The following is a 25,759-nucleotide window of genomic DNA, read 5'->3' as shown; positions in this document are numbered from 1 at the left end:
AGTGGAGGTCGTTTGACCACTGACCCATTACAGATGCAGGCAATGAGGCAGTGATCGCTGAGATCTTGGTTGAAGACAGCAGAGGTGTATTTAGAGGGGAAGTTGGTTAGGATGATATCTATGAGGGTGCCCGTGTTTAAGGCTTTGGGGAGGTACCTGGTAGGTTCATTGATAATTTGTGTGAGATTGAGGGCATCAAGTTTAGATTGTAGGATGGCTGGGGTGTTAAGCATGTTCCAGTTTAGGTCGCCTAGCAGCACGAGCTCTGAAGATAGATGGGGGGGCAATCAGTTCACATATGGTGTCCAGAGCACAGCTGGGGGCAGAGGGTGGTCTATAGCAGGCGGCAACGGTGAGAGACATGTTTTTAGAGAGGTGGATTTTTAAAAGTAGAAGTTCAAATTGTTTGGGTCCAGACCTGAATAGTAGGACAGAACTCTGCAGGCTATCTTTGCAGTAGATTGCAACACCGCCCCCTTTGGCAGTTCTATCTTGTCTGAAAATGTTATAGTTTGGAATTAAAATTTCTGAATTTTTCCTAAGCCAGGATTCAGACACAGCTAGAACATCCGGGTTGGCAGAGTGTGCTAAAGCAGTGAATAGAACAAACTTAGGGAGGAGGCTTCTAATGTTAACATGCATGAAACCAAGGCTATTACGGTTACAGAAGTCGTCAAAAGAGAGCGCCTGGGGAATAGGAGTGGAGCTAGGCACTGCAGGGCCTGGATTCACCTCTACATCGGTAGAAGAACATAGGAGGAGTAGAATAAGGGTGTGGCTAAAAGCAATAAGAATTGGTCGTCTAGAACGTCTGGAACAGAGAGTAAAAGGAGGTTTCTGGGGGCGATAAAATAGCATCAAGGTATAATGTACAGACAAAGGTATGGTAGGATGTGAATACAGTGGAGGTAAACCTAGGTATTGAGTGATGAAGAGAGAGATATTGTCTCTAGAAACATCATTGAAACCAGGAGATGTCATTGCATGTGTGGGTGGTGGAACTAATAAGTTGGATAAGGTATAGTGAGCAGGACTAGAGGCTCTACAGTGAAATAAGCCAATAAACACTAACCAGAACAGCAATGGACAAGACATATTGACATTAAGGAGAGGCATGCTTAGTCGAGGGATCAAAAGGGTCCAGTGAGTGGAGAGGTTGGTTGGGGTCACGGCGATTTAGACAGCTAGCCAGGCCATCGGTAACAAGCTAGCATAGGATGCCGGTCTGTTGTTAGCCACCTCTTGCGTTCCGTCAGTAGATTAGTGGGGTTCTGTGTGGTAGAGGGGATTAATCCAAATCACACAACAACAACAAAAATAAAAACAATAGATATAGTTATAGAGGCCCAAGAAGAAACATAATAATAATAAAAATAAATAAATTGTCCGATTGTCTATTCAGATAGCAGCCGGTAAGACAGCTAACGGTTAGCAGGCCGCAGATGGGCGTTCAGGTAACGTCGCGACGGAGGTGTTACCATCATCCTATCAACTAGCTAATCATCAAATACAATGATAATTTGAGTTAAGTGTTTAGTGATGGAATAAATCACACTCCACGACTAGCCCTTGATCATGACTCTCAGTTCCATTACATTACACATACGAGTCATTGGACAAAGGAGTCTTCTGTAGGGAGTTATGTTAAAGCCGTGACGCTTGGTCTGAACAGTAACACGCATCGCTTGTGATATGGTTTTGGAAGCATAAGGGACCTTATCTTTCATATCGGCTAGAAATTATTTCCAAAAAAACAAAAGGTTAAATTGATACACAGCTGTATAGGGTTAGGGTTCACACACGGCCATATTTACATATTGCAGCGCTTGTTTAGGGAAAACTGACGTAAGACCGTGTGGACTATCTGTGTTAATTAGCTATACGCGTCTCCGAACACCTGTGTGTAAACGGAAGAGACGCCACAAGCACGTTGTGACTGAAAAATACTGTCGGCTGCAACGGTTTTAAAACAGTGTATACAGTAAGTGTGTATTTTGTATTTGTGAAAATATTTTTGTGATATAAAAGTAGATGGATTTGTTTCTAGAACCGTAGAACAATTGAGAATCGGTTCACGTTTAGATGGGATTTTTTGGCTTCCAGAGCTAATTGACCCTTTAAACAGAACATGTGGCTAAGGTCCTTGGACTAAAGTCATTTTAGAGAGACTCCTTTAGTCCAATATTGGGCTCTTCATAACTATACTGAACAAAAATGTAAACGCAACATGCAACAATTTCAACATTTTTACTGAGTTACAGTTTATACGATGCCACAGGAAATTAACAGTGGATTCAGAGTTTGGGAATTGTAGTTTCTGAGTTTAGCGCACAGGTGTAAAATAACCGGGGTCGTTGAACAGTAGTTTCAAATTTCAATGTCGCATGCACAAGTACAAGTACAGTGAAATGCCTTTCTTGCAACAATGCAATCAATAACAATATTACTAGAAAAAAACATGAGAAATAAGAATAATAAATACACAATAAAGTAAGTAGGTAAGCATACTATTTACAGGAAATATTTAAAAAGTCAGTTCCAATACCATATTTACATGGGAAAGGATACTGAAGTGATGGAGTTAGATACACTACCGTTCAAAAGTTTGGAGTCACTTAGAAATGTGCTTGTTTTGTCGCCTCTTCACTGTTAACGCTGAGATGGATGTTTTGCAGGTGGTATTTAATGAAGCTGCCAGTTGAAGAGGCATCTGTTTCTCAAACTAGACACTCTAATGTATTTGTCCTCTGGCTCAGTTGTGCACCGGGGCCTCCCACTCCTCTTTCTATTCTGGTTAGGGCCAGTTTGCGCTGTTCTGTGAAGGCGTGGTACGAGATCTTCAGTTTCTTGGCAATTTATCACATGGAATAGCCTTCATTTATCAGAACAAGAATAGACTGATGAGTTTCAGAAGAAAGTTATTTGTTTCTGGCCATTTTGAGCCTGTAATCGAACCCACAAAAGCTGATGCTGCAGATAATCAACTAGTCTAAAGAGGGCCAGTTTTATTGCTTCCTTAATCAGAACAACACTTTTCAGTTGTGCTAACATAATTGCAAAAGGGTTTTCTAATGATCAATTAGCCTTTTAAAATTATAAACTTGGATTAGCTAACACAACGGCCATTGGAACACAGGTGTGATGTTTACTGAAAATGGGCCTTTGTAAGTCTATGTAGATATTCCATAAAAAAATCAGCCGTTCCCAGCTACAATAGTAATTTACAACATTAACAATGTCCACACTGTATTTCTGATCAATTTGATGTTATTTTAATGGACAAAAATATAGTGCAAGTATTTAAAGAAAAGGTCAATAAATTTACATTTACATTTAAGTCATTTAGCAGACGCTCTTATCCAGAGTGACTTACAAATTGGTGCGTTCACAAGGTCAACTCTGTCCATGTGGCTATTTTGTTCAATATTTTTCAGTCATATTGCTTGGGAATAAAAGCTGCTCAAAAGCCTGTTGGTGTCATACTTGATGCACTGGTACCTCTTGCCATGTGGCAACATAAAAAATAGTCTTTGGCTTGGGTGGTTTAGGTCTTTGAAGTTTTTCCGGGTCTTTCTTCCACAACGCCTGAATATTGAGGGCGGTGCTATTGCCATACCAAGCAGTGATGCAGTCAGTCAATATGCTCTCATTGGTCCAGCTGTATAACCTTTTCATGATTTCAGGGCCCATGCCAAACTGTTTCAACCTCATGAGAGGAAAGAGGTACTGTCACGCCTTCTTCACGACTGCTTTGTGTGTTTGGACCATTTTAAGTCTTTAGTGATTTGGACACCAAGGAACTTGAAGCTGTATACCTGCTCCACTGCCGCCCGTTAATGTGGACGGTTGGCGTGCCATTTCCTGTAGTCCATGATCAGTTTCTTGGTCTTGCTGACGTTGAGGGAGAGGTTTTTCCTCCGGCACTACACTGCCAGGTCAGTGGTTTCAGCATTGTGTTAAAACCATTTTCATTACACCTCCCCAGAAACACTGGTACAAGATAAGTAAGAATTTCACTGTAAGGTCTACCTGTTGTATTTGGCGCATGTGACAAATAAACGTTGATTTGATTTGATCATGGCCTGCGTGGTAAATCATTGAGCTGTTATGCACTTTTGAAACACAAGGTGGCAAACTTGCTTAAATGTGTTTTCAACCAGACATCAGAAACTGCTCTAGTCTGTTGCTCTCTGATATATACAGTCAAGTAAACGATGTAGTGGCCCATGTAAACAACCTCACATAGCCTATGGATACAGTAGGCCAGATATAAAGAGTTTTACACATGTATTAATTGAAGATCCCCAAAGAGAATAATCCTTATATTATGAGATGCAGCCTGTTTGGCCCCTAGTTTGCTTTGTTAATCCCTGGTCTGCCATCTAAATGGAACAAACAGTACATGGAGTCTGACTCTTGAGCAATTTTCAGCAAATTGGTATGTAAAGACAGCCCCTCACTCACACAACTAACTTGAAGATTTCATTATTTTTAGGTAATGGGTGTGATATGTGTTCAATGGTTTGATAATCTGTGTTTCCCTTCCTTTAAGAGAGGAACACTCCCTTTGAGTAGTCTTATTACAATGCTCCGGAGAACAGAACGGAAACATTCTATCAATAGAATATCAATTAATTAGGCATACGTTGGTTGGAATGAATTTGTGGCATTCCCCTTCTATATTTCTCTGCCTTTGGTAACAATGAAAGAAAAGGAAATCGGCACCTAACTGTGTATCGCCTAATATTGGAAGGGCTTCTAGCTCCCCATTCATGTGCAATATCAGGAAACAGGTAGGTGGTAGAGACAGATGGAGGGTGAGGAAAATAGAGACAGCCCAGCTCTATTTTGCCAAGTGAGATTTAATCAGCCCTCTGTTAGTGTAGAGCCTGTAGATCTGGTTCCAATCAGTGAATGGCAGGGGTTTCTCTCAGAACCAATTCGTGCTTGGCTGCCGCTCACCTCTCCCCCATTTGTCCTTGGAGTTATTGTTCCCGCTTTACCCTCACTGTACAGTCCCTTGCAGCCGCCACTAGAATCATGGGACCTCCTCTCCCTATCTCACTAAAAGCCATATGCCCCATTCCCCCCACCCCCAGCCTTTGCCTACTGTTTCTGCACTGTAGTCAGCGGATTTTAAAAAGAGAATGGCTCTCTCTGTGATTGAGTGTAATTTTATCTGGATGAACTGATTGAGGGATGATTTGTTGTATCTGCCATTTGGATCCACAATCCCACAGCCACTCCCACATAGGACACACACACAAGCAGGCAGGAACAGCAAGGCATAGTAGAGTGCTACTACAAAATGAGTATAGGTGACAGTAAATTGATGGCTTTTGCAGGGTTTTTCAGAGTATCAATGTCACTGTACTGCAACACTCTTCATATCAGGCCTCTCAAAATGTACTATAGTCTGTGCAAGGGAAACACAGAGTTTGGAGACAACCTCGTCAGGCACTGAGATGAGAGAGGAGCTGATTCTTATTCTGGGCCTGTCTTTGGCTCCAGGGGAGGTTGAGAGAGAGGTGTGGAGCAGCTATGGTGGGGAAACTATATCAGCATGGAGGCAGATCAAAGTTGATGCTAACCAGGGGTGAAACTGACAAATACAAAGGGTGAATTATACAATGGTTGTTCACTAGGTTGCATAGTAACGGTGGATCCTGTTATGAATTTGGGGTAAGGCGGTTAATGAGAATCTTTCTCTCTTTGAATTTTGTTTAGTCTTTTCTCATCTGTGGACAAAAGAGGAGAAGTAATAAAAGGTGAAAATGAGGCACAAGTGTAGACGGGGTTAATACTGTATCTCCACATTCATACACAGCTTCAGTGTCACTGTTGTAAAACAAAGCTATGTACATCTACCAAACGCTTATGTATTGAAATTTGAAGTGTAATGGGCTATAGGCTCTGTAGGTGGTGACAAAATAAATCTCAAGGTGAAGGATTTCCTCACAAAAGAATGTATGGACACATCAAGGTCAACGACATGATTGTGCATTTTTTGTTGTATGAAAAACCTCAGCAGACGGTTCACAAACACACACACATTTTATGCAATCCTACTGTTGCTATGACTACCTAGTTCTTGCCACAACATACATTCTCTAACAAAGAGAGATTTGAGAGAAAATGTAATGTTCTTTGCTTGCTCCTGACTAAATCATAATAAGTACGGAGTGAAAATTAAATACAGTCTCCCACAAGCTGTATCATCAACCTGATACCGTGTGTTCTTACTGGATGGATGTTCCTTCCTGCTTCTCCTGTGTGAGGAAGGAATGCCTCAGTCCCAGAGAAATGTCCAGAGGTCATACATCTTGGCAGAGGGCTCTGTCTTTTTCAAGGGCATATAATCATCAAACAGCAGAGTGGACAAGTTGTTGTGCAGTGTACACTGTTGGCATCCTATAGCTACAGGGTAGCTACAGTTGTCTGTTCTACAGTATGTATTGTATGCTGTAGTGAGTAGCCAACACAAGAACTGGCATGAACTGGATAGCACACAGGTGACTCTCCATGAATATTCGAATGCGATTGGGAATTCTAACTGACCTAATTAGCTTCTGTTTATCCAGAAAGCTTAATTCACCTCTGTTATGGTACATGGTCTGCCTTGTGGGATCATTGGTCATTTTGCAGGATCGTTCGGTGCATTAGTTCGGTGCACGTCAATACTATAGGCTTTTGAATCAGAGGACATCAATGATTGGTTGTATAGGGCGATGTAGTGTTGATTAGTGTTAAATGTTGGTTGCAAAATCATACTTTGAAATGCACACAAATGGTGGATTGCTGATCTATCCATTTGAACCTATGCACACCTTCGTCTTGATTCAAGGGAATGCAGGAAAGATAAGCCATGCTATTGTTTAAGGGAAATTAGGACTATGATGCAAACTAGACAAAACAAAACCTGCAATCAGAAGATGAGCCACAGTTACTTAACCTGACCTCCATATATCTATACACCTCAAACCTCCAACATCAACATCAACCTCCTGCCCTCATTCCTTTCCCACATAGAAAACCCCCCACCCCCAACACGCCCAGTGCTCCAACCCCCACCCCTTATACTCCGATGCCAAGCTTGGTTGTCTAATTAAACGGCTAAATAAGTGCATTCACTGTGAACATGCTTGCGGGGCTTGCCAAACTGGGGATGGGGGAGGATGGAAAGGTGATGCGGGGGCAGGATGGGTAAACTTATGGGGTCTCTGTAGTAAGGCAGAGAGAGAGAGTTTGCCTGGGGGTCACATAGGAGGACATCATTCCAGCAGACGCGAACAGAGTGCAGGCATGTGTGAGCCAACAGGGCCACTGCTGCTCACCTATGTTGGCTACACATGGGAATGGGAGATATGCGGAGTACACAGCATAAACTGCTTAGTGGTATACACAGGACAGAGATGCACACACGCATGCAAACAGATTAAAGGAACCCCGTAGGACTGAACGTACAAACACATGGGTACGAGACAATGATGCAGGGTTCAGGCCATAGCACACATTCTAATAACCACTATTGCTAACTCTCATCCCACTGCTCCAATTACTATCACCATAATATAGCTAACGATGAGCAATACAAGATCAACCAGACAGAGAAGAATGCTTGAATAATAAGAGCATGGCAATAATAGAAGTGATGTACTGTCAGTGGATGACATTTTGCTGGAAATGCTGTTCAAATTTGGTTTGATTGTGATAATATTAAGTATGCTAATATCGTTGAATATAGTTCATATTTAAATGTCTCTGTCCTGCGGGTGCGGGGCCTACAGAAAAGCCTTGGTGTATGCGGTCTGGGGAAGTCTATGTGCTTCATTGGGCAGCCCAGAGCACACAGCCATGCACAGACTGATGCTACAGGGCTGCCTGATCTCATTACATCAAAATAGCTCTGGATAGAGAAATCAAACAGATCTCTATGGGATGTCATGACAGAGGTTCACTTAGATGAAATCCTATGTGATTCTAGAAGGTGAGCGCCCCTCTTTATTTCTTGTTACGCTTCTGTGTGTCGCTCCATCTTACTAGCTGTGGATATTAAATTGGTGTAGACAAGCAGACCTGCACACACGCAAACATGTAGATACAAATCAACAGACATACAGATGTAGAAATAAACAAACAGACACATGCAGACAAAACACACACACACACACACACACACATAGATGAAGCAGGGAGAAATAGGCAGACACCCAATGACACATACACAAACATACTATGTGCATGCACGCATGCACATACACATTCACACGCATACATACACATTAGGATGGAAACATGGTGAGACAGATGCTCAGAGGGTACAGACACAAACGTCAGTTCCCCCTCCTTGCTCTACTGAGCCTGTGTCATAGAGACCCATTTAGGAGACAGGAGTTATGGCATTGTCACAGCGGCCGCAGTAGCGCTCGCTCAGGGGGAGGCTTTGTGTGTGTGTGTGTGCGTGTGTCTCACTGGGTGCAGACAGCTCATCAGTAATCAGGCAGCATAGCTCTGACTCCCCTTCCTTGCCCCCTTTCTCACTCTCCTGCCGTCTCTGTGCCATGTCTGATAGAGGCGGTGTGTGTGTGTGGGAGGCAATGTCTGATAGATGATGTACTTATTTGGTAAAGAGCAACACTGCAGATCGGCCATTTTCCCAGGCTAATAGTTGAACCCCCATCGGGTCCCAAGAGGATTTCAGACCACTGGGGTTGAACTCTCCCTCTAAATCACCCTCTCTGGGGCTCCTAATTCCCCAACCTCGGCTACCCTCTCATTGCCCCACTCCACCCCAGGCCCTTCTCTTCCATCCACAAGGGGAATATAATAAATTGCATGTTTATGGTAATGACATCTGGGCCTTTCTCCAATGTATTTCAAATGACAGGTTTCCGAAGTGTGCTAGAAAAAAATACAAATAAACAGATGTGTTTATGTTAGGATTTTTTGTAATCTTTGATGTTTGATTTTGTACTAATGAATCTCGAATAAATCCTTTTGGGAACTTCTTCCACACCAAATTAAAGATACTGTATTTGGATCCAAACATATTGTACAGCAAAAACAACTGTGAAAACAAAATGGCCTCCTTAAACGGCTGCAGTCTATAGCCAAAGAGCTTGGCCTGGGCTGTGCCAAAACATCATTTACCAATTCACAATAGCCACGCACGCCCTGGAGCAACCTGTCGTGGCTCATTGGCTAAATGAACTTGCAGTGTCTGGCCAGATGTTTGCTTAATTTGCCAGGACTCCTGGCTTATGCTGGGCATTTATTTTCAACCTTGTGTGCATGTGTGCAAGTGTGCATGCATTTGTGGTAAGCCTATGTACTGCAGACAGACAGACAGAGACAGCAAATCTTTGGTGAATCACCACAAACACCCTATCTTCACCACTCTGCCCATTAGCATTGTAGATCATTTGTACTGTAAAAAATACAAAACTTGCAGTTGATCCATGGATCATTGCCAGGATATGGCAGGAGAGGAGATATGTCATAGATTGTCAACAGGAAAGTGTTTCTCACCTTGGCCTCTTTCTGCTGACTTTCCCTGTGTCTCAGACAACCCCACAGGCACAGACACTACCCCAGCTCAGATGCTCTCTGAGCCTGGACAGATGTGTCTCTGCCCCCTTTATTGTGTGTGTGTGTGTGTGTGTGTGTGTGTGTGTGTGTGTGTCATTTAGGATTACGTTGTCTGTCTCTGATAAGCTCAGGAATCTAAAACTCTCAGCTGCTCCTGTGTGAATATACTGTATCATCATGGCACAGAGAGGGACAGCATGACACAGACAGAGATACAGAGGCGGATAAAGATCATGAGAAGGAAAGATTTAAATACAGAAGGGGGTGGAGAAGAGGGGACAGAGTGCAGAGGGAGAGGACGAGAGAGAGAGAGAGAGAGAGAGAGAGAGAGAGAGAGACCCAAAAAGTGCTGTGGTGTTTCCTCAATGAAATTATAAAATATACCGACCACAAACACCAATTGGCTATACTTAAACTCTTTAACATCATCCTTAGCTCTGGCATCTTCCCCAATATTTGACCCCAATAACTACCATGGGATATGCATTAACAGCAACCTTGGGAAAATCCTCTGCATTATCATTAACAGCAGACTAGTTCATTTCCTCAGTGAAAACAATGTACTGAGCAAATGTAAAATGGGCTTTTTACCAAATTACGTCAAAAACATACGACATTATTAAATCCATGTACACAAACACACACATTTCTTCCCACAGACAGGGCTGTGGGGTGAGAAAGGGATGCAGCTTAAGCCCCACCCTCTTCAACATATATACCAACAAATTAGCGAGGGGACTAGAACAGTCTGTAGCACCCGGCCTCACCCTACTAGAACCTGAAGTCAAATGTCTACTGTTTGCTGATGATCTGGTGCTTCTGTCACCAACCAAGGAGGGCCTCTAGCAGCACCTAGATTTTCTGCACAGATTCTGTCAGACCTGGGCCCTGACAGTACATTTCAGTAAAACAAAAAATAATGGTGTTCCAAAAAAGGTCCAGTCACCAGGACCACAAATACAAATTCTATCTAGACACCGTTGCCCTAGAGAACACAAAAAAAACTATTAGGATCTGGCTAATAATACTGGAATCAGTTATAGAGCCTGTTGCCCTTCATGGTTGTGAGGTCTGGGGTCCGCTCACCAACCAAGAATTCACAAAATGGGACAAATACCAAATTGAGACTCTGCATGCAGAATTCTGCAAAAATATCCTCTGTGTACAACGTAAAACACCAAATAATGCATGCAGAGCAGAATTTGGCTGATACCCGCTAATGATCAAAATCCAGAAAAGAGACGTTAAATTCTACAACCACCTAAAAGGAAGTGATTCCCAAACCTTCCATAACAAAGCCATCACCTACAGAGAGATGAACCTGGAGAAGAGTCCCCGAAGAAAGCTGGTCCTGTGGCACTGTTCACAAGCACAAACAGATCCCACAGAGCCCCAGGACAGCAACACAATTAGACCCAACCAAATCATGAGAAAACAAAAGATAATTACTTGACACATTGGAAAGAATTAACAAAACATAACATACTACAATGCTATTTGGCCCTAAACAGAGAGTACACAGTGGCAGAATACCTGACCACTTTGACTGACCCAAACTTAAGGAAAGCTTTGACTATGTACAGACTCAATAAACCTTAGCCTTGCTATTGAGAAAGGCCGCCATAGGCAGACCTGGCTCTCAAGAGAAGACAGGCCAAGTGCACAATGCCCACAAAATCAGGTGGAAACTGAGCTGCACTTCCTAACCTCCTGCCAAATGTATGGCCATATTAAAGACACTTATTTCCTTCAGATTACACAGATCCACAAAGAATTTGAAAACAAACTCAATGTTGATAAACTCCCGTATCTACTGGGTGAAATACCACAGTGTGCCATCACAGCAGCAATATTTGTGACCTGTTGCCACAAGAAAAGGCCAACCAGTGAAGAACAAACACCATTGTAAATACAACCCATATTTATGTTTATTTATTTTCCCTTTTGTACTTTAACTCTTTGCACATTGTTACAACACTGTATATAGACATAATATGACATTTGAAATGTCTGTATTCTTTCAGAACTTCTGTGAGTGTCATGTTTACTGTTAATTTGTATTGTTTATTTCACTTTTGCTTCTTATCTACTTCACTTGCTTTGGCAATGTCAACATATGTTTCCCATGCCAAAAAGCCCATAAATTGAATTGAATTGAATTGAGTGAGAGAAAAGGAGAGCAAGAGAGAGAGAGCATGAGCGAGCGAGCGAGAGAGCTGGTCAGGGCAGTTCAGAGATGCTTGGATGGTTTTTAGTGCTGGCACTGCCCAATAGGTCACTTCTTCTGTGGGCATTACCACAGGGTGTCACACCCTGATCTGTTTCACCTGTCTTTGTGATTGTCACCACCCCCCTCCAGGTGTCGTCCATCTTCCCCATTATCCCCTGTGTACTTATACCTGTGTTCTCTGTTTGTCTGTTGCCAGTTCGGCTTGTTTGTCTAGTCAACCAGGGTTTTTTCTCAGCTCCTGCTTTTCCCAGTCAAGCTTTTTCCTCGCCCTCCTGATTTTGACCCTTGCCTGTCCCAACTCTGAGCCTGCCTGCCTGACCACCCTGCCTGCCCCTGAGCCTGCCTGCCGATCTGTACCTTTGCCCGAACTCTGGATTATTGACCTCTGCCTAGCCTGAGCCTGCCTGCTGTCCGGTACCGTTGCCCCACCTTTACTGACCCCTGCCTGCCTCGACCTGTATATTGCCTGCCCCTGTTGGATTATTAAACCATTGATAATTTGAGGTTGTCTGCATCTGGGTCTTACCTTCACACTTAATACAGGGTATGGTACATGACTAAAATACCCAACCCCCTCCTCCAGAGGCATCACCCAGGTTGGTTGTGTGTGTATGTTTTGGGGGAGGGGTGTCCCCAAGGCTATATTCACGCTTCAGTTGCATGTGTCCAGTCTGTTTCTGACAGAAATATCAGCTATACACATGTTGTTTACGTTTAGTCTCCACCATTTCAATTTTCAAATAATGTTCTGCTGTTGAATCATAGCAGTAGACTCAACAGCCAAACATACAGAAGCAGATTATTATGTTGTACCCTTGAACCAGGGATAAAATAACCATGTCAGGCTTCTTCGAAGACAAACCTCACAATGAGCTACAGTATATCATCAATTCTACGTTCTTTCACTGTAAGAACATTGAAGCAAGCTTTGTTGATCCAACACCACTTTGATATCATTTAAAGACACACAATGAATAACTGCAATTTAGCCTACATCATAGCTCAAAGTAAAGTTGAAATACAACGCACCAATATAATTTTCTATTTACCAAACCTCATGTTACTAAGCTGCAATCTTACTTAGGGCAGCTACAGTATGTGTCTGCCATCACAGTATAGCAGAGCATTTAGTGAAGAGATTTCACTGCAGGTGGATGTGCTGCAGTAATGTAATAACCCTCCCTGTCAACATTCTAAGGGGCAAATGATGTCTTTCTGAGCTTATAATGATTCAAATTGAGAATTTAATGTCGACTAAATTACAACATCCCTCAGCAATTTGATCAATTATGCTCTGGTATCATTAGACTGATCTGTCTTGTCCTAGTACGTGTGTATCACCCATGATCAATATCTCAGTCTGTCCCAAGGTAAGAGGTCATCTATATCTGTCAATGGCTCTTAACTCTCAAGTTATTCTATATGGCTCACGTTTCACTGCAACATTTTCAATAACTTCAACCAACCAAGTATATACAGTACTCATCATAATGCTTAGTTAAAGGAGGGTATTTAACCCAAAGACTCCTCTACAGAAGTTCGATAAGAGCTTGATGAGTTGGTAGTGCTGCTAGGGCCCTAGAGTGTCCCTCATCACAGGGAGTGTGGTTGTGCTATTGAGGGTGAAGCCATCTGTTTAAGTTTCATACTGTATGTTGATAACACTTTAAGTCACCTTCATATGTTAATGCCTCATAAACATTCACAACATATAGATGTTACTTTTCCCCTTATGGACCACCAAACCTGTACTCCACAAAAACTCAGACATCTGAGAATATGATGAACAAAGGCGAGCTTTATTCAGAACCAAAGAGAAAACATATGGACAGAAAAAAAATCAGTGTCCATTCAAATGAAGAATTCTACCCCAAAATTTACAGTCAAAAATAAAACGACAACATTGAGCAATACATTATTTCATTAATAAATTAAGTTGAAGCCATTTTACTTAACACAAACACTGAGTTTTGTTCCAACAACATTCTTTTTGGAGCTTTACAAATGGCATATAAAGCAGGATATGTACAACCAGACATGGTCTGTTCTTAGATCAGGAGTGGGAGCAGAAACATTATGACGGCTGTATATTCAGTCAAATGGACTTTTTTTCTGAACAGTGTTTCAGTCACTCCAGGCAAATTTGGAGCTTATTCACTCACTGCTGGGAACTCAGGTTATAAAATATACTCAAATAGCTTTTTTTGTTCTGACACAAGCCACTGAGCTGCCACTGAGTTCGGAGGCTTCAAATTAGTTTTTCAGATATTTTTCAGATGTTTTTCAGCAGTGCACTACTAACTGAAATGTCCAGCCGTCACCTTAGCAGTGGTCTCATGCTACAAATGAAAGGTGAGACGCACCTGGTTAAATAAAGGTGAAATAAATCAATAAAAAACTGTTGGAGCCCTCTTTCTTTTCTCTCAGAGCCAGAAACTGCACCCATCATCACAATTCTGCTGACTTCTGCCACTGCTCACACAGTTGCTAAGCAACCCTTAAATTCCAGTGTTCTGTAAGTCCAAACAACTCAGAGCCCCTGTCTGTGCGAATCATGAAGTCCTCTATTAGCCGGGTCGTAGACAGCTCCTAATACAAGATGACTTCAGTGAGTACAACAACAATGACAAAAAAAGCAACTTCAATTAAAAAGACTGGGCAGAAAGCAGATTACAAATTTGAAGAATACTGAAAAATATAAATCACCTTATACTTAAAAGATTTCAAAGCAAAACAAACTGAAAAATAACTTACTTTGGACAGGACCAGCCTGTTAGTTGTTTTGGCTCAAATTCACCCATCCCACCCACGCCCAACCCTCACGGACCCTTTACCCCATTTCTTACACTCTCCACTAAGTATGAATGAGAGACCCATCTTTGTAAAGGCCTTGATCCTGTAGTCTCATCAATAATGGCCAGCCACACTACAAGAATGACAACTCCAGAGAGTCATCCCAGGTGATCAATTGTGGAACATGAAGGAGACTTATTTTTCAGTCTCTGAATCAGAGAGGTGTGGGGGGCTGCCATAATTGACATTCACTTTTTCAGCGCCCGAGGAACAGGGGTTAACTGCCTTGCTCAGAATTTTTACAGATTTTTACCTTGTCAGCTCAGGGATTCGATCCAGCAACTTTTCGGTTACTGGCCCAACGCTCTAACCACTGGGCTACCTACCGCCCCGAGGTGTGTGTGTGTGTGTGTGTGTTTGTTTGTTTGTTTGTTTGTTTGTGGGGGGTGATCATGAAGAGGACCAGTATATCCTATACAGAGTAAACCATGTTTTTTTTAAGTGGGGCGTCAGTGGGGGTGGGGACTGGGGAGGATGTTGGGGGAGGCCAGAGGGGTTCTAAAGAAACCCCTTCCTTCCCCCTTACTTCCGATTCCCTTGCCCCTCTGCCACCTTGCACCCCCTTTTGCCCGCTGGACTGTTCAATGGAGTGAATCTCTGGCCACCCCAGTCTGGGTTCTTCCCCCTCCCTCACATAATGGAGCAGCCCTTGGCCTTGTCCTTGCCGAAGGTGGAGGAGAGGAGATCAGACTTTCTGGGCAGGAAAAGGAGTCTCTTGGAGAGGCGTCGGGCAGGACTGGTCTTGGTGGAGGGCTGTAGCTTGCTGATGCAGGCCAGGGCTGAAGTACGGAACACACTGTGGATGCTCTTCTCTGAGGTGAAGGCCGAACACTCCAAGTAGGCCTCCGCACCTAGCTGCTTGGCCATGGAGGAACCCTGCAACATGAAGGGGAAAGAACAGGAGTGAGACGGAGGAAGCGAGACACCAAAGAGAGAGAAGAGAGAGAGAGAGAGAGAGAGCGAGAGAGAGAGAGAGCATTATGTAAGACTCACCTGCTCATGTGAGATGGGTGTCTGCTTCTGATTGGACAGCTCCATGAGCGTACACACGTCTGTGCGCAGGTCTGTTTTACAGCCTATCAGGAGGATGCGTGTGCTGGGGCAGAAACCCAGGATCTCTGTCTTCCACTGCAACGAAAAGGACATATGGCTGGCATGAGGTTGTTATAATGTATCATCACCACAGATGTAAAGTGCATGATTGTGATGATGGCTAAGATGAGGAGGAAGAAGAAATTGACAACAACAATGATGATGATCACAATGACAATGGCCTTGCCTTTTTCAGTGAACCATCAATTGAGTCTGGTCGGCTGATGTCGTAACAAAGGAGCACAGCGTCTGAGTCGCTGTAGCACAGGGGTCGGACGTTATCATAGTACGGGGAGCCTATAGGGTCAAACAGATCGGCTGGGGTCAGTCACAGGGCTTTCAATAGGACAGTACATCAAATCACATTTTATTTGTCACATGCTTCGTAGACAACAGTGAAATGCTTAATTACGGGTCCATTTCCAACAATGCAGAGTTAAAGATAAGATAAAATATTCAATCAAATATAGAAATAGTGACACAATGAATAAATACACAGTGAAAAACATATATATTTAACAAGTAAAAATAACATGGCTATATACAGGGAGTACCAGTACCGATGTCGATGTGCAGGGGTACAGAGTAATTGGTGTAGCTATGTAGTGTACTTATAGGTAGGGGTAAAGTGACTAGGCAACATGATAGATAATAGACAGCAGCAGCGTATGTGGTGAGTGTGAAAGTGTGTGTGTTGGGGTGTCAAGTATGTATGAGTGTCTGGGTAGAGTCCAGTGTTGGTGCATAGTCAGTGGAAAAAAAGGGTCAATGCAGGTAGTCCAGGAAGCCATTTGATTAGCTTTTTAGGAGTCTTGTTAAAAAGTCTTATGACTTGAGAATAGAAGCTGTTCAGGGTCCTGTTGGTTCCAAACTTGATGCATTGGTACCGCTTGTCGTGCGGTAGCAGAGAGAACAGTCTGTGGCTTGGATGGCTGGAGTCTTTGACAATGTTTTGGGCCTTCCTTTGACACCGCCTATAATACAAGTCCTTGATGGCAGGGAGCTTGGCCCCAGTGAAACACTGGGCCGTATGCACTACCCTCTGTAGCACCTTGCAGTCGGTTTTCCAAGCAGTTGCCATACCAAGCGATGATTCAGCCAGTCAAGATGCTCTTGATGGTGCAGCTGTATAACCTTTTGAGGATCTGTGGGTCCAAATCTTTTCAGCCTCCTGGAGAGGAAGAGGCCATGTTGTCCCTCTTCACGACTGTGTTGGTGTGTTTGGACCATTATAGATACTTAGTGTTGAGGGTCAGCGTGGCAGTTGTGTTGTTGCCTACCCTCACCACCTGGGGTAGCCCGTCATGAAGTCCAGGATCCAGTTGCAGAGGGAGGTGTTCAGTCCCAGGGACCTTAGCTTAGTGATGAGCTTTGAGGGCACTATGGTGTTGAACTCTGAGCTGTAGTCAATGAACAACATTCTCACGTGTTCCTTTTGTCCAAGTGGGAAAGGCCAGTGTGGAGTGCAATAGAGATTGCATCGTCTGTGGATTGGTTGGGGTGGTATGCAAATTGGAATGGGTCCAGGGTGTCTGGGATGATGGTGTTGATGTGAACCATGACCAGTCTTCCAAATAATTTCATGGCTACAGATGTGAGTGCTATGGAGCAATAGTAATTTAGACAGGCTACCTTGGCATTCTTGGGCACAGGAAGTATGGTGGTCTGCTTGAAACATGTAGGTATTAAAGACTGGGTCAGAGAGAGGTTGAAAATGCCAGTGAAGAAACTTGCCAGCTGGTCAGCGCTTGATCTGAGTTAGCGTCCTCGTAATTCGTCTAGTCCTGTGGCCTTATAAATGTTAACCTGTTTAAAGGTCTTACTCACATCGGCTACGGAGAGCGTAGTACCAAGTGAATAAGAAACTCCATTAGTTCCATTAAGAATGATTCGTTGCATCACAGGACACCATTCAATCCCCCTGGCAACTACGGCAAAAGCCTTGGTCAACAATGCTTGAATCCAATACTCTATTATACGCCCCCGCCCCCCACACACACACACACACACACACACACACACACCCACACACACACACACACACTGTACACTCAAATGTTCTTCCTCCCTCACACTCAGATCTACAGTAAATCACTTCACTAAAGTTCTGCGCCTTCCCACTTAGTAGAAGATTTCTCCAATAATTCCCATTAACACACAAACAGACAAACATACACAAACACAGACATACAGACATACAGAAAGAGTAAGAGAGAGACACAGTACACAACTCTATCCCAGTCACACCCCTGTGTTTTGTAAACAATTTATGCTGAACTATTTTTTGTGCAGAAATCCCACTTTAAATCAGAGAGATGTAACAAAGATTTCTGTATCAGGGGAGAATCATTGATTTATGTGTTTAGGGCGTGGGTGCATAACACAAACTGTTCTGTATGTAAAATGTCATTAACAATGGTACCTAAACTAAAAAGTAAATGCTTCTCATGTTATAAATTGAAGACTATTGCTTAGAAAACCTTCATCTGGTTGTGTGTGCATGTGTGTGTGCATGTGTGTGCGCATGTGTGTGTGCATCAGTGGCAGTTGCTGCCGTTTAAAATGAGGGAGGACAAAACATTTTTTATCAGCATGGCCTTATTTCTATTACAGCATATTGGATGACTGTCATTCATATTCCATTCACCCAGTTCAATGTAACTGTCATGTGTGCTCCCTCTCCAGCCTCTAGGTCACCATGCTGCTCATTAAGGCGGACACCTGTCACCATCGTTATGCGCACCTGCGCGTCATCAGACTCACCTGGACTACATCACTTCCCTGATTACCTTCCGTATATATATGTCACTCCCTTTGGTTCCTTCCCCAGGCGTTATTGTTTCTGTTTCAGTTTCCTGTATGTGCGTTGTTCGTGTTTCTTGTTTTGTATTATGTTGCGTTTCTTTATTAAAACACTCACTCCCTGAACTTGCTTCCCGACTCTAAGCGCACATCGTTACAGTAAGATCGATAGGTTAAGGCTACTACATGATACTCAAATTTCCCCTATACCCATCATGAGGTTGCTACCACCTAGCCTATGAATGAAAGTTTACAACGTAGGTGCACAGGTCAAGAGAAAAATGTTAGTAATCAAGGTGACAGACAGTGGCACATCCAATAGCGCCTTGCACACTATTGCCTGCATCTAGCTGATCTAGGGTGTATTCATTAGTCCAACAGTTGCAAACGAGAGTTTCTATTCGACCATCTAAGGTATGTTTATCTTTGTTTCGTTCCGTTTGCTTCCATTTAAGATTTTTTTTTCAACAAAATCGGAGGAATGACCACACCCCTAATCACCTGCAAACAAAGTTCACTTTCATAGCAGCCACATACAGACAGCATGCTCACTTTGCTAGTTGTATAATTCCTCCTCGCATATATGCTGTCCTCCTCTCACCTTTATCTTCACTTGTGGAATTCATTGCACAACACAATAACTGTCTGTGACCAGGCGAAAAAACCTTTCCAAGGGCTCCGGGCAGCCGAGCGGAAATGGAGGAAAACTCGCCTCCCTGCGGACCTGACATCCTTTCACTCCCTCCTCTCTACATTTTCCTCTTCTCTCTCTGCTGCTAAAGCCACTTTCTACCACTCTAAATTCCAAGCATCTGCCTCTAACCCTAGGAAGCTCTTTGCCACCTTCTCCTCCCTCCTGAATCCTCCTCCCCCCCCCTCCTCCCTCTCTGCAGATGACTTCGTCAACCATTTTGAAAAGAAGGTCGACGACATCCGATCCTCGTTTGCTAAGTCAAACGACACCGCTGGTTCTGCTCACACTGCCCTACCCTGTGCTCTGACCTCTTTCTCCCCTCTCTCTCCAGATGAAATCTCGCGTCTTGTGACGGCCGGCCGCCCAACAACCTGCCCGCTTGACCCTATCCCCTCCTCTCTTCTCCAGAACATTTCCGGAGACCTTCTCCCTTACCTCACCTCGCTCATCAACTCATCCCTGACCGCTGGCTACGTCCCTTCCGTCTTCAAGAGAGCGAGAGTTGCACCCCTTCTGAAAAAACCTACACTCGATCCCTCCGATGTCAACAACTACAGACCAGTATCCCTTCTTTCTTTTCTCTCCAAAACTCTTGAACGTGCCGTCCTTGGCCAGCTCTCCCGCTATCTCTCTCAGAATGACCTTCTTGATCCAAATCAGTCAGGTTTCAAGACTAGTCATTCAACTGAGACTGCTCTTCTCTGTATCACGGAGGCGCTCCGCACTGCTAAAGCTAACTCTCTCTCCTCTGCTCTCATCCTTCTAGACCTATCGGCTGCCTTCGATACTGTGAACCATCAGATCCTCCTCTCCACCCTCTCCGAGTTGGGCATCTCCGGCGCGGCCCACGCTTGGATTGCGTCCTACCTGACAGGTCGCTCCTACCAGGTGGCGTGGCGAGAATCCGTCTCCACACCACGTGCTCTCACCACTGGTGTCCCCCAGGGCTCTGTTCTAGGCCCTCTCCTATTCTCGCTATACACCAAGTCACTTGGCTCTGTCATAACCTCACATGGTCTCTCCTATCATTGCTATGCAGACGACACACAATTAATCTTCTCCTTTCCCCCTTCTGATGACCAGGTGGCGAATCGCATCTCTGCATGTCTGGCAGACATATCAGTGTGGATGACGGATCACCACCTCAAGCTGAACCTCGGCAAGACGGAGCTGCTCTTCCTCCCGGGGAAGGACTGCCCGTTCCATGATCTCGCCATCACGGTTGACAACTCCATTGTGTCCTCCTCCCAGAGCGCTAAGAACCTTGGCGTGATCCTGGACAACACCCTCGTTCTCAACTAACATCAAGGCGGTGGCCCGTTCCTGTAGGTTCATGCTCTACAACATCCGCAGAGTACGACCCTGCCTCACACAGGAAGCGGCGCAGGTCCTAATCCAGGCACTTGTCATCTCCCGTCTGGATTACTGCAACTCGCTGTTGGCTGGGCTCCCTGCCTGTGCCATTAAACCCCTACAACTCATCCAGAACGCCGCAGCCCGTCTGGTGTTCAACCTTCCCAAGTTCTCTCACGTCACCCCGCTCCTCCGCTCTCTCCACTGGCTTCCAGTTGAAGCTCGCATCCGCTACAAGACCATGGTGCTTGCCTACGGAGCTGTGAGGGGAACGGCACCTCAGTACCTCCAGGCTCTGATCAGGCCCTACACCCAAACAAGGGCACTGCGTTCATCCACCTCTGGCCTGCTCGCCTCCCTACCACTGAGGAAGTACAGTTCCCGCTCAGCCCAGTCAAAACTGTTCGCTCCTCTGGCCCCCCAATGGTGGAACAAACTCCCTCACGACGCCAGGACAGCGGAGTCAATCACCACCTTCCGGAGACACCTGAAACCCCACCTCTTTAAGGAATACCTAGGATAGGATAAAGTAATCCCTCTCACCCCCCTTAAAAGATTTAGATGCACTACTGTTCCACTGGATGTCATAAGGTGAATGCACCAATTTGTAAGTCGCTCTGGATAAGAGCGTCTGCTAAATGACTTAAATGTAAATGTAAATTCATACCATAACCACTTACCGCTAACCGCTACACACAGCCTACATCATTGTCACCATATTAGCTAACATCATAGTCAACATAGCTACTAGAAGTAACGCGTTAGTAAACCCTCTACAATCATGTAGTACAGTGTACAGCAAGCAGTTTAGCAGTTACACCGGCGGGCCCCGGTGGAAATAAATTAATCAATCCAAAAGCTTACATTGAATTGGAATAGTTCCCGTGTTGGATAGCCATAGCCAGCTAGCCAATGTAGCATCCCTCTCTGTTTGAGCCGGGTGTTTGAGTAGGTTAAACTAGCTAGCTGCATTCGTTAGCAAAGTAAGTGAAAGGGAAAAAAATACAAAAAATATAGCTTGTTCTCTCTCTCTTGCTTCTCCTTCATTTTTTAAAGGAAATTAATTTGTTCAAAACTGTTAAACTATTGTCTTTCTCTCTTTGAGTCAACTACTCACCACATTTTATGCACTGCAGTGCTAGCTAGCTGTAGCTTAAGCTTTCTGTACTAGATTAATTATCTGATCATTTTATGAGCCAATGTACCCAGAGGAGGACGGAAACTAGTTGTCCTCTGGCTACACCATGGTGCTACCCCAGTGAGTGCCGTTGAAGCAACTATAGACCTTCATAGTTATTAAATATTTGGTGACATGGTGACATGGTAACATTGTGACATTGGTGACATGGTGACATTAAATATTTGGTGACATGAATATATTTAATACAGTTTTATCTAAAAAGGCTAACTTTTGTTATGTTTCACTTTACATTTTTCTGAAAATCCCCTTCCTCTGAGGAGAAGCCTCCACTGGTGTGCGTATGTGTGTAAATGCATGCCTACACACCAAAGTATAACGTATGTTAATGTTTACATGAAATTAGTGCTTACATTAGTGCTTACAGCGATATATGTGGTCCCCTCTGTTGTACAGGAAGGTCTCTGTGCTAAAATCAGACGCTGACAGGATGTCCATCCTCTCACCACACCAACAACAGATTACATTTTTAACCTACTCCAGAAACGTGTTAAACACAAACTAAACCAGCAAATAATGAACTAAGAAAAGCTTCATCATGCAGATGTACAGTGTAACCTACTTATTATTATTTTTTCTTTTTTTAATTGAACCTTTATTTAACTTATGCCTTTATGGGTAGTGTTAAATGCATTTGCATGATATAGAATTCCCTCCTTCTACTGTAGGTGTGCCATTCTCTTCAGATCCAATCCATTATTAAAAGCCTGACAAACATTCTCCTTTGAGGGAGGCAATTGTCTGACGTTTACAAGGAATAACTGTATAGTGTGTAAAGGCAAGAGATGAGGGAACTGAATGGCAGTGATTGGACTTGTTTTTCCAGTAGGAGACAATGACCATATTGTCAGAGGTGTCCAGGGTGATGCAATGCTGGGGAAACAGAGATGATGATGGCTCTGAACCCTGGAGCTGAGACTTTAGTTATAGGACAATCGGAGAAATCCATGATATGGCCATAAAGGATGAGAGCACTGCCAGCACAGGATGTCAGAGAGACAGATAGAGATCTCAGTGTTTAGACTAGAGAGGCACTTTTGATGGCATGATGATAGAAACAGTGGAAAAAAGAAAGGTGGAAAGAGCTTGGGAGAGGTTAAAACGAGGTGTGAAAATGTAAAGGTGGGGATGAGTCTACTGTTGTTTACAGATTGCATTGTTTTCAGAGCGGGTGGGCAAGTAAATGTAAGTCAGGTTGAATATAAAGACACATTAAAATGGAATGCTTTTGGACTCTCTCCTGTTCAAGAGAAAGGAGTTTCAAGGTAGCGGCCTGAGAACAAGTTGGAGGAACATTTCACGCATGATAAACCCCCTCCACTATATCTGCAGGTAGAGCACCTTGTATAGAGAGACATGCCACATTATATCCCTTTTTATAATACATTATAAAGGCGTATACATGCTTAAATACCTTAAGTAATGCTATAAGTAAAGTGCTACTGTAAGGGTATGTTGGATGTATGCAGGGAGAGAGCAGAGTGTAATGCTCACCTGACGTGTCCCAGAGACTGAGCTCTACGCGCTGGTCCTCCAGCTCCAGACAGGCTGTGTAGTTCTCAAATACTGTTGGAACATATGTCTGTGGATACAGAAAGGAATGGGTTCATTTGTACTACTAAAGGCAATTACACTATGTAAATGTAGGATTTAGAAATTAGAATACAGTCAACCTGTGAAATGATGACCCTTGTAATCCTCAGTCCTACATTTACATACAGTGTAAATTGTGTTAGTTTTACATATAATGATCATCCCAGTTTGTGGCTACTGTGCCACTGCCTACTGTCTGTCTGACCAAATAAGGCATCTGATCATTTCAAAACAAAGGCCAACTCCATGATAACAGAAAAATAATACAAATCATTTGAAGAGGTATTTTAGCATTTTAAGAAATAGGAAATAATTGTTTCCTATCAATTATACAGTTAGGAAGTTAATACTTATCTTGGGATAAAGTATCATATACGAATTAAGCAATAAATAATCTATGTCTTGAAACTCTATCATAAATCTAACACAATCTAGCAATGCAGTTATTAGTGAAAATATAAACTTGACACATTCTCTTTGTTATTATCATTTAATTATCACCTCTTTATAGCCTATGTATGTTGACTATTCCAGTAGGCCTATACCTTTAGGTTTTGACTGTAATCCAATCAAATGTGCCAGGTAGAAATCGCATACCTCAGGATAGGAATCCTTGGCCAGGACTTGCAACATTGCGGTTTTCCCGCATTGAACATCCCCAACCAACACCAGTTTACATCTCGCCACCATAGGCTGGGTAAGTCTCCTTTCCTTCATTGTGAAAAAGATTTGGTTGATGAATACAATAAATGTATATGTGAAACAAAACAACTCCTTTGTAAATCCTCTGTCAGTTATCAGTGCTTTGTGCCGTGATTCTCTCCTCCTGCGATGAAGCTTTCTGCCAGCGGGATTGATGAGATATGACACTGCGGAACTTTATATTGTCGCGACAGCCAATGAGCGTTCTGCTAATGGTTGCGCGGCACGCGCTTCGGACGAAATATACAAGGTTTTTGTAGTCAACTGTTCTAAAGGGCGAAATGACCTACATAGTCTATCCATGTCTAGTGGATGATACACTTTGTGTGATATTAGAGAGAGGAGGGAAAATGGCTACAGGTTATTTAATGTTATATTGTTAAATGTTTGTCATCATTTTTTTTTTTTTTATTTTTTTTATTTCACCTTTATTTAACCAGGTAGGCTAGTTGAGAACAGGTTCTCATTTGCAACTGCGACCTGGCCAAGATAAAGCATAGCAGTGTGAACAGACAACACAGAGTTACACATGGAGTAAACAATTAACAAGTCAATAACACAGTAGAGAAAAAAAGGGGGAGTCTATATACAATGTGTGCAAAAGGCATGAGGAGGTAGGCAAATAATTACACAATATTGCAGATTAACACTGGAGTGATAAGTGATCAGATGATCATGTACAGGTAGAGATATTGGTGTGCAAAAGAGCAGAAAAGTAAATAAATAAAAACTGTGTGGATGAGGTAGGTGAAAATGGGTGGGCTATTTACCAATAGATTATGTACAGCTGCAGCGATCGGTTAGCTGCTCAGATAGCTGATGTTTAAAGTTGGTGAGGGAGATAAAATTCTCCAACTTCAGCGATTTTTGCAATTCGTTCCAGTCACAGGCAGCAGAGTACTGGAACGAAAGGCGGCCGAATGAGGTGTTGGCTTTAGGGATGATCAATGAGATACACCTGCTGGAGCGCGTGCTACGGATGGGTGTTGCCATCGTGACCAGTGAGCTGAGATAAGGCAGAGCTTTGCCTAGCATGGCCTTGTAGATGACCTGGAGCCAGTGGGTCTGGCGACGAATATGTAGCGAGGGCCAGCCGACTAGAGCATACAAGTCGCAGTGGTGGGTAGTATAAGGTGCTTTAGTGACAAAACGGATGGCACTGTGATAAACTGCATCCAGTTTGCTGAGAAGAGTGTTGGAAGCAATATTGTAGATGACATCGCCGAAGTCGAGGATCAGTAGGATAGTCAGTTTTACTAGGGTAAGCTTGGCAGCGTGAGTGAAGGAGGCTTTGTTGCGGAATAGAAAGCCGACTCTTGATTTGATTTTCGATTGGAGATGTTTGATATGGGTCTGGAAGGAGAGTTTGCAGTCTAGCCAGACACCTAGGTACTTATAGGTGTCCACATATTCAAGGTCGGAACCATCCAGTGTGGTGATGCTAGTCGGGCATGCGGGTGCAGGCAGCGATCGGTTGAAAAGCATGCATTTGGTTTTACTAGCGTTTAAGAGCAGTTGGAGGCCACGGAAGGAGTGTTGTATGGCATTGAAGCTCGATTGGAGGTTAGATAGCACAGTGTCCAATGACGGGCCGAAAGTGTATAGAATGGTGTCGTCTGCGTAGAGGTGGATCAGGGAATCGCCCGCAGCAAGA

At 43.5% G+C, this 25,759-nt stretch overlaps 1 protein-coding gene across 1 annotated transcript; it reads right to left on the bottom strand.

Moving 5' to 3' along the window:
- Positions 1-13,598: 13,598 nt before the first annotated feature.
- Positions 13,599-24,241, bottom strand: LOC115101631 (rho-related GTP-binding protein Rho6-like). The gene is made up of 5 exons (XM_029621090.2): positions 24,001-24,241; positions 23,305-23,392; positions 15,951-16,060; positions 15,665-15,799; positions 13,599-15,526 (listed from the first exon to the last, which is right to left on the bottom strand). The coding sequence occupies exons 1-5, from the start codon at positions 24,118-24,120 to the stop codon at positions 15,302-15,304; spliced, it is 678 nt and encodes a 225-aa protein (XP_029476950.1). The 5' UTR covers positions 24,121-24,241; the 3' UTR covers positions 13,599-15,301.
- Positions 24,242-25,759: the final 1,518 nt, after the last annotated feature.

Source organism: Oncorhynchus nerka, linkage group LG20 (assembly GCF_034236695.1).
Source record: "Oncorhynchus nerka isolate Pitt River linkage group LG20, Oner_Uvic_2.0, whole genome shotgun sequence".
In the NCBI taxonomy this organism is placed as follows: Eukaryota; Metazoa; Chordata; class Actinopteri; order Salmoniformes; family Salmonidae; genus Oncorhynchus; species Oncorhynchus nerka.
Note: the sequence above shows the minus strand (reverse complement) of the source record. Positions and strands in the feature narration are given on the sequence as shown.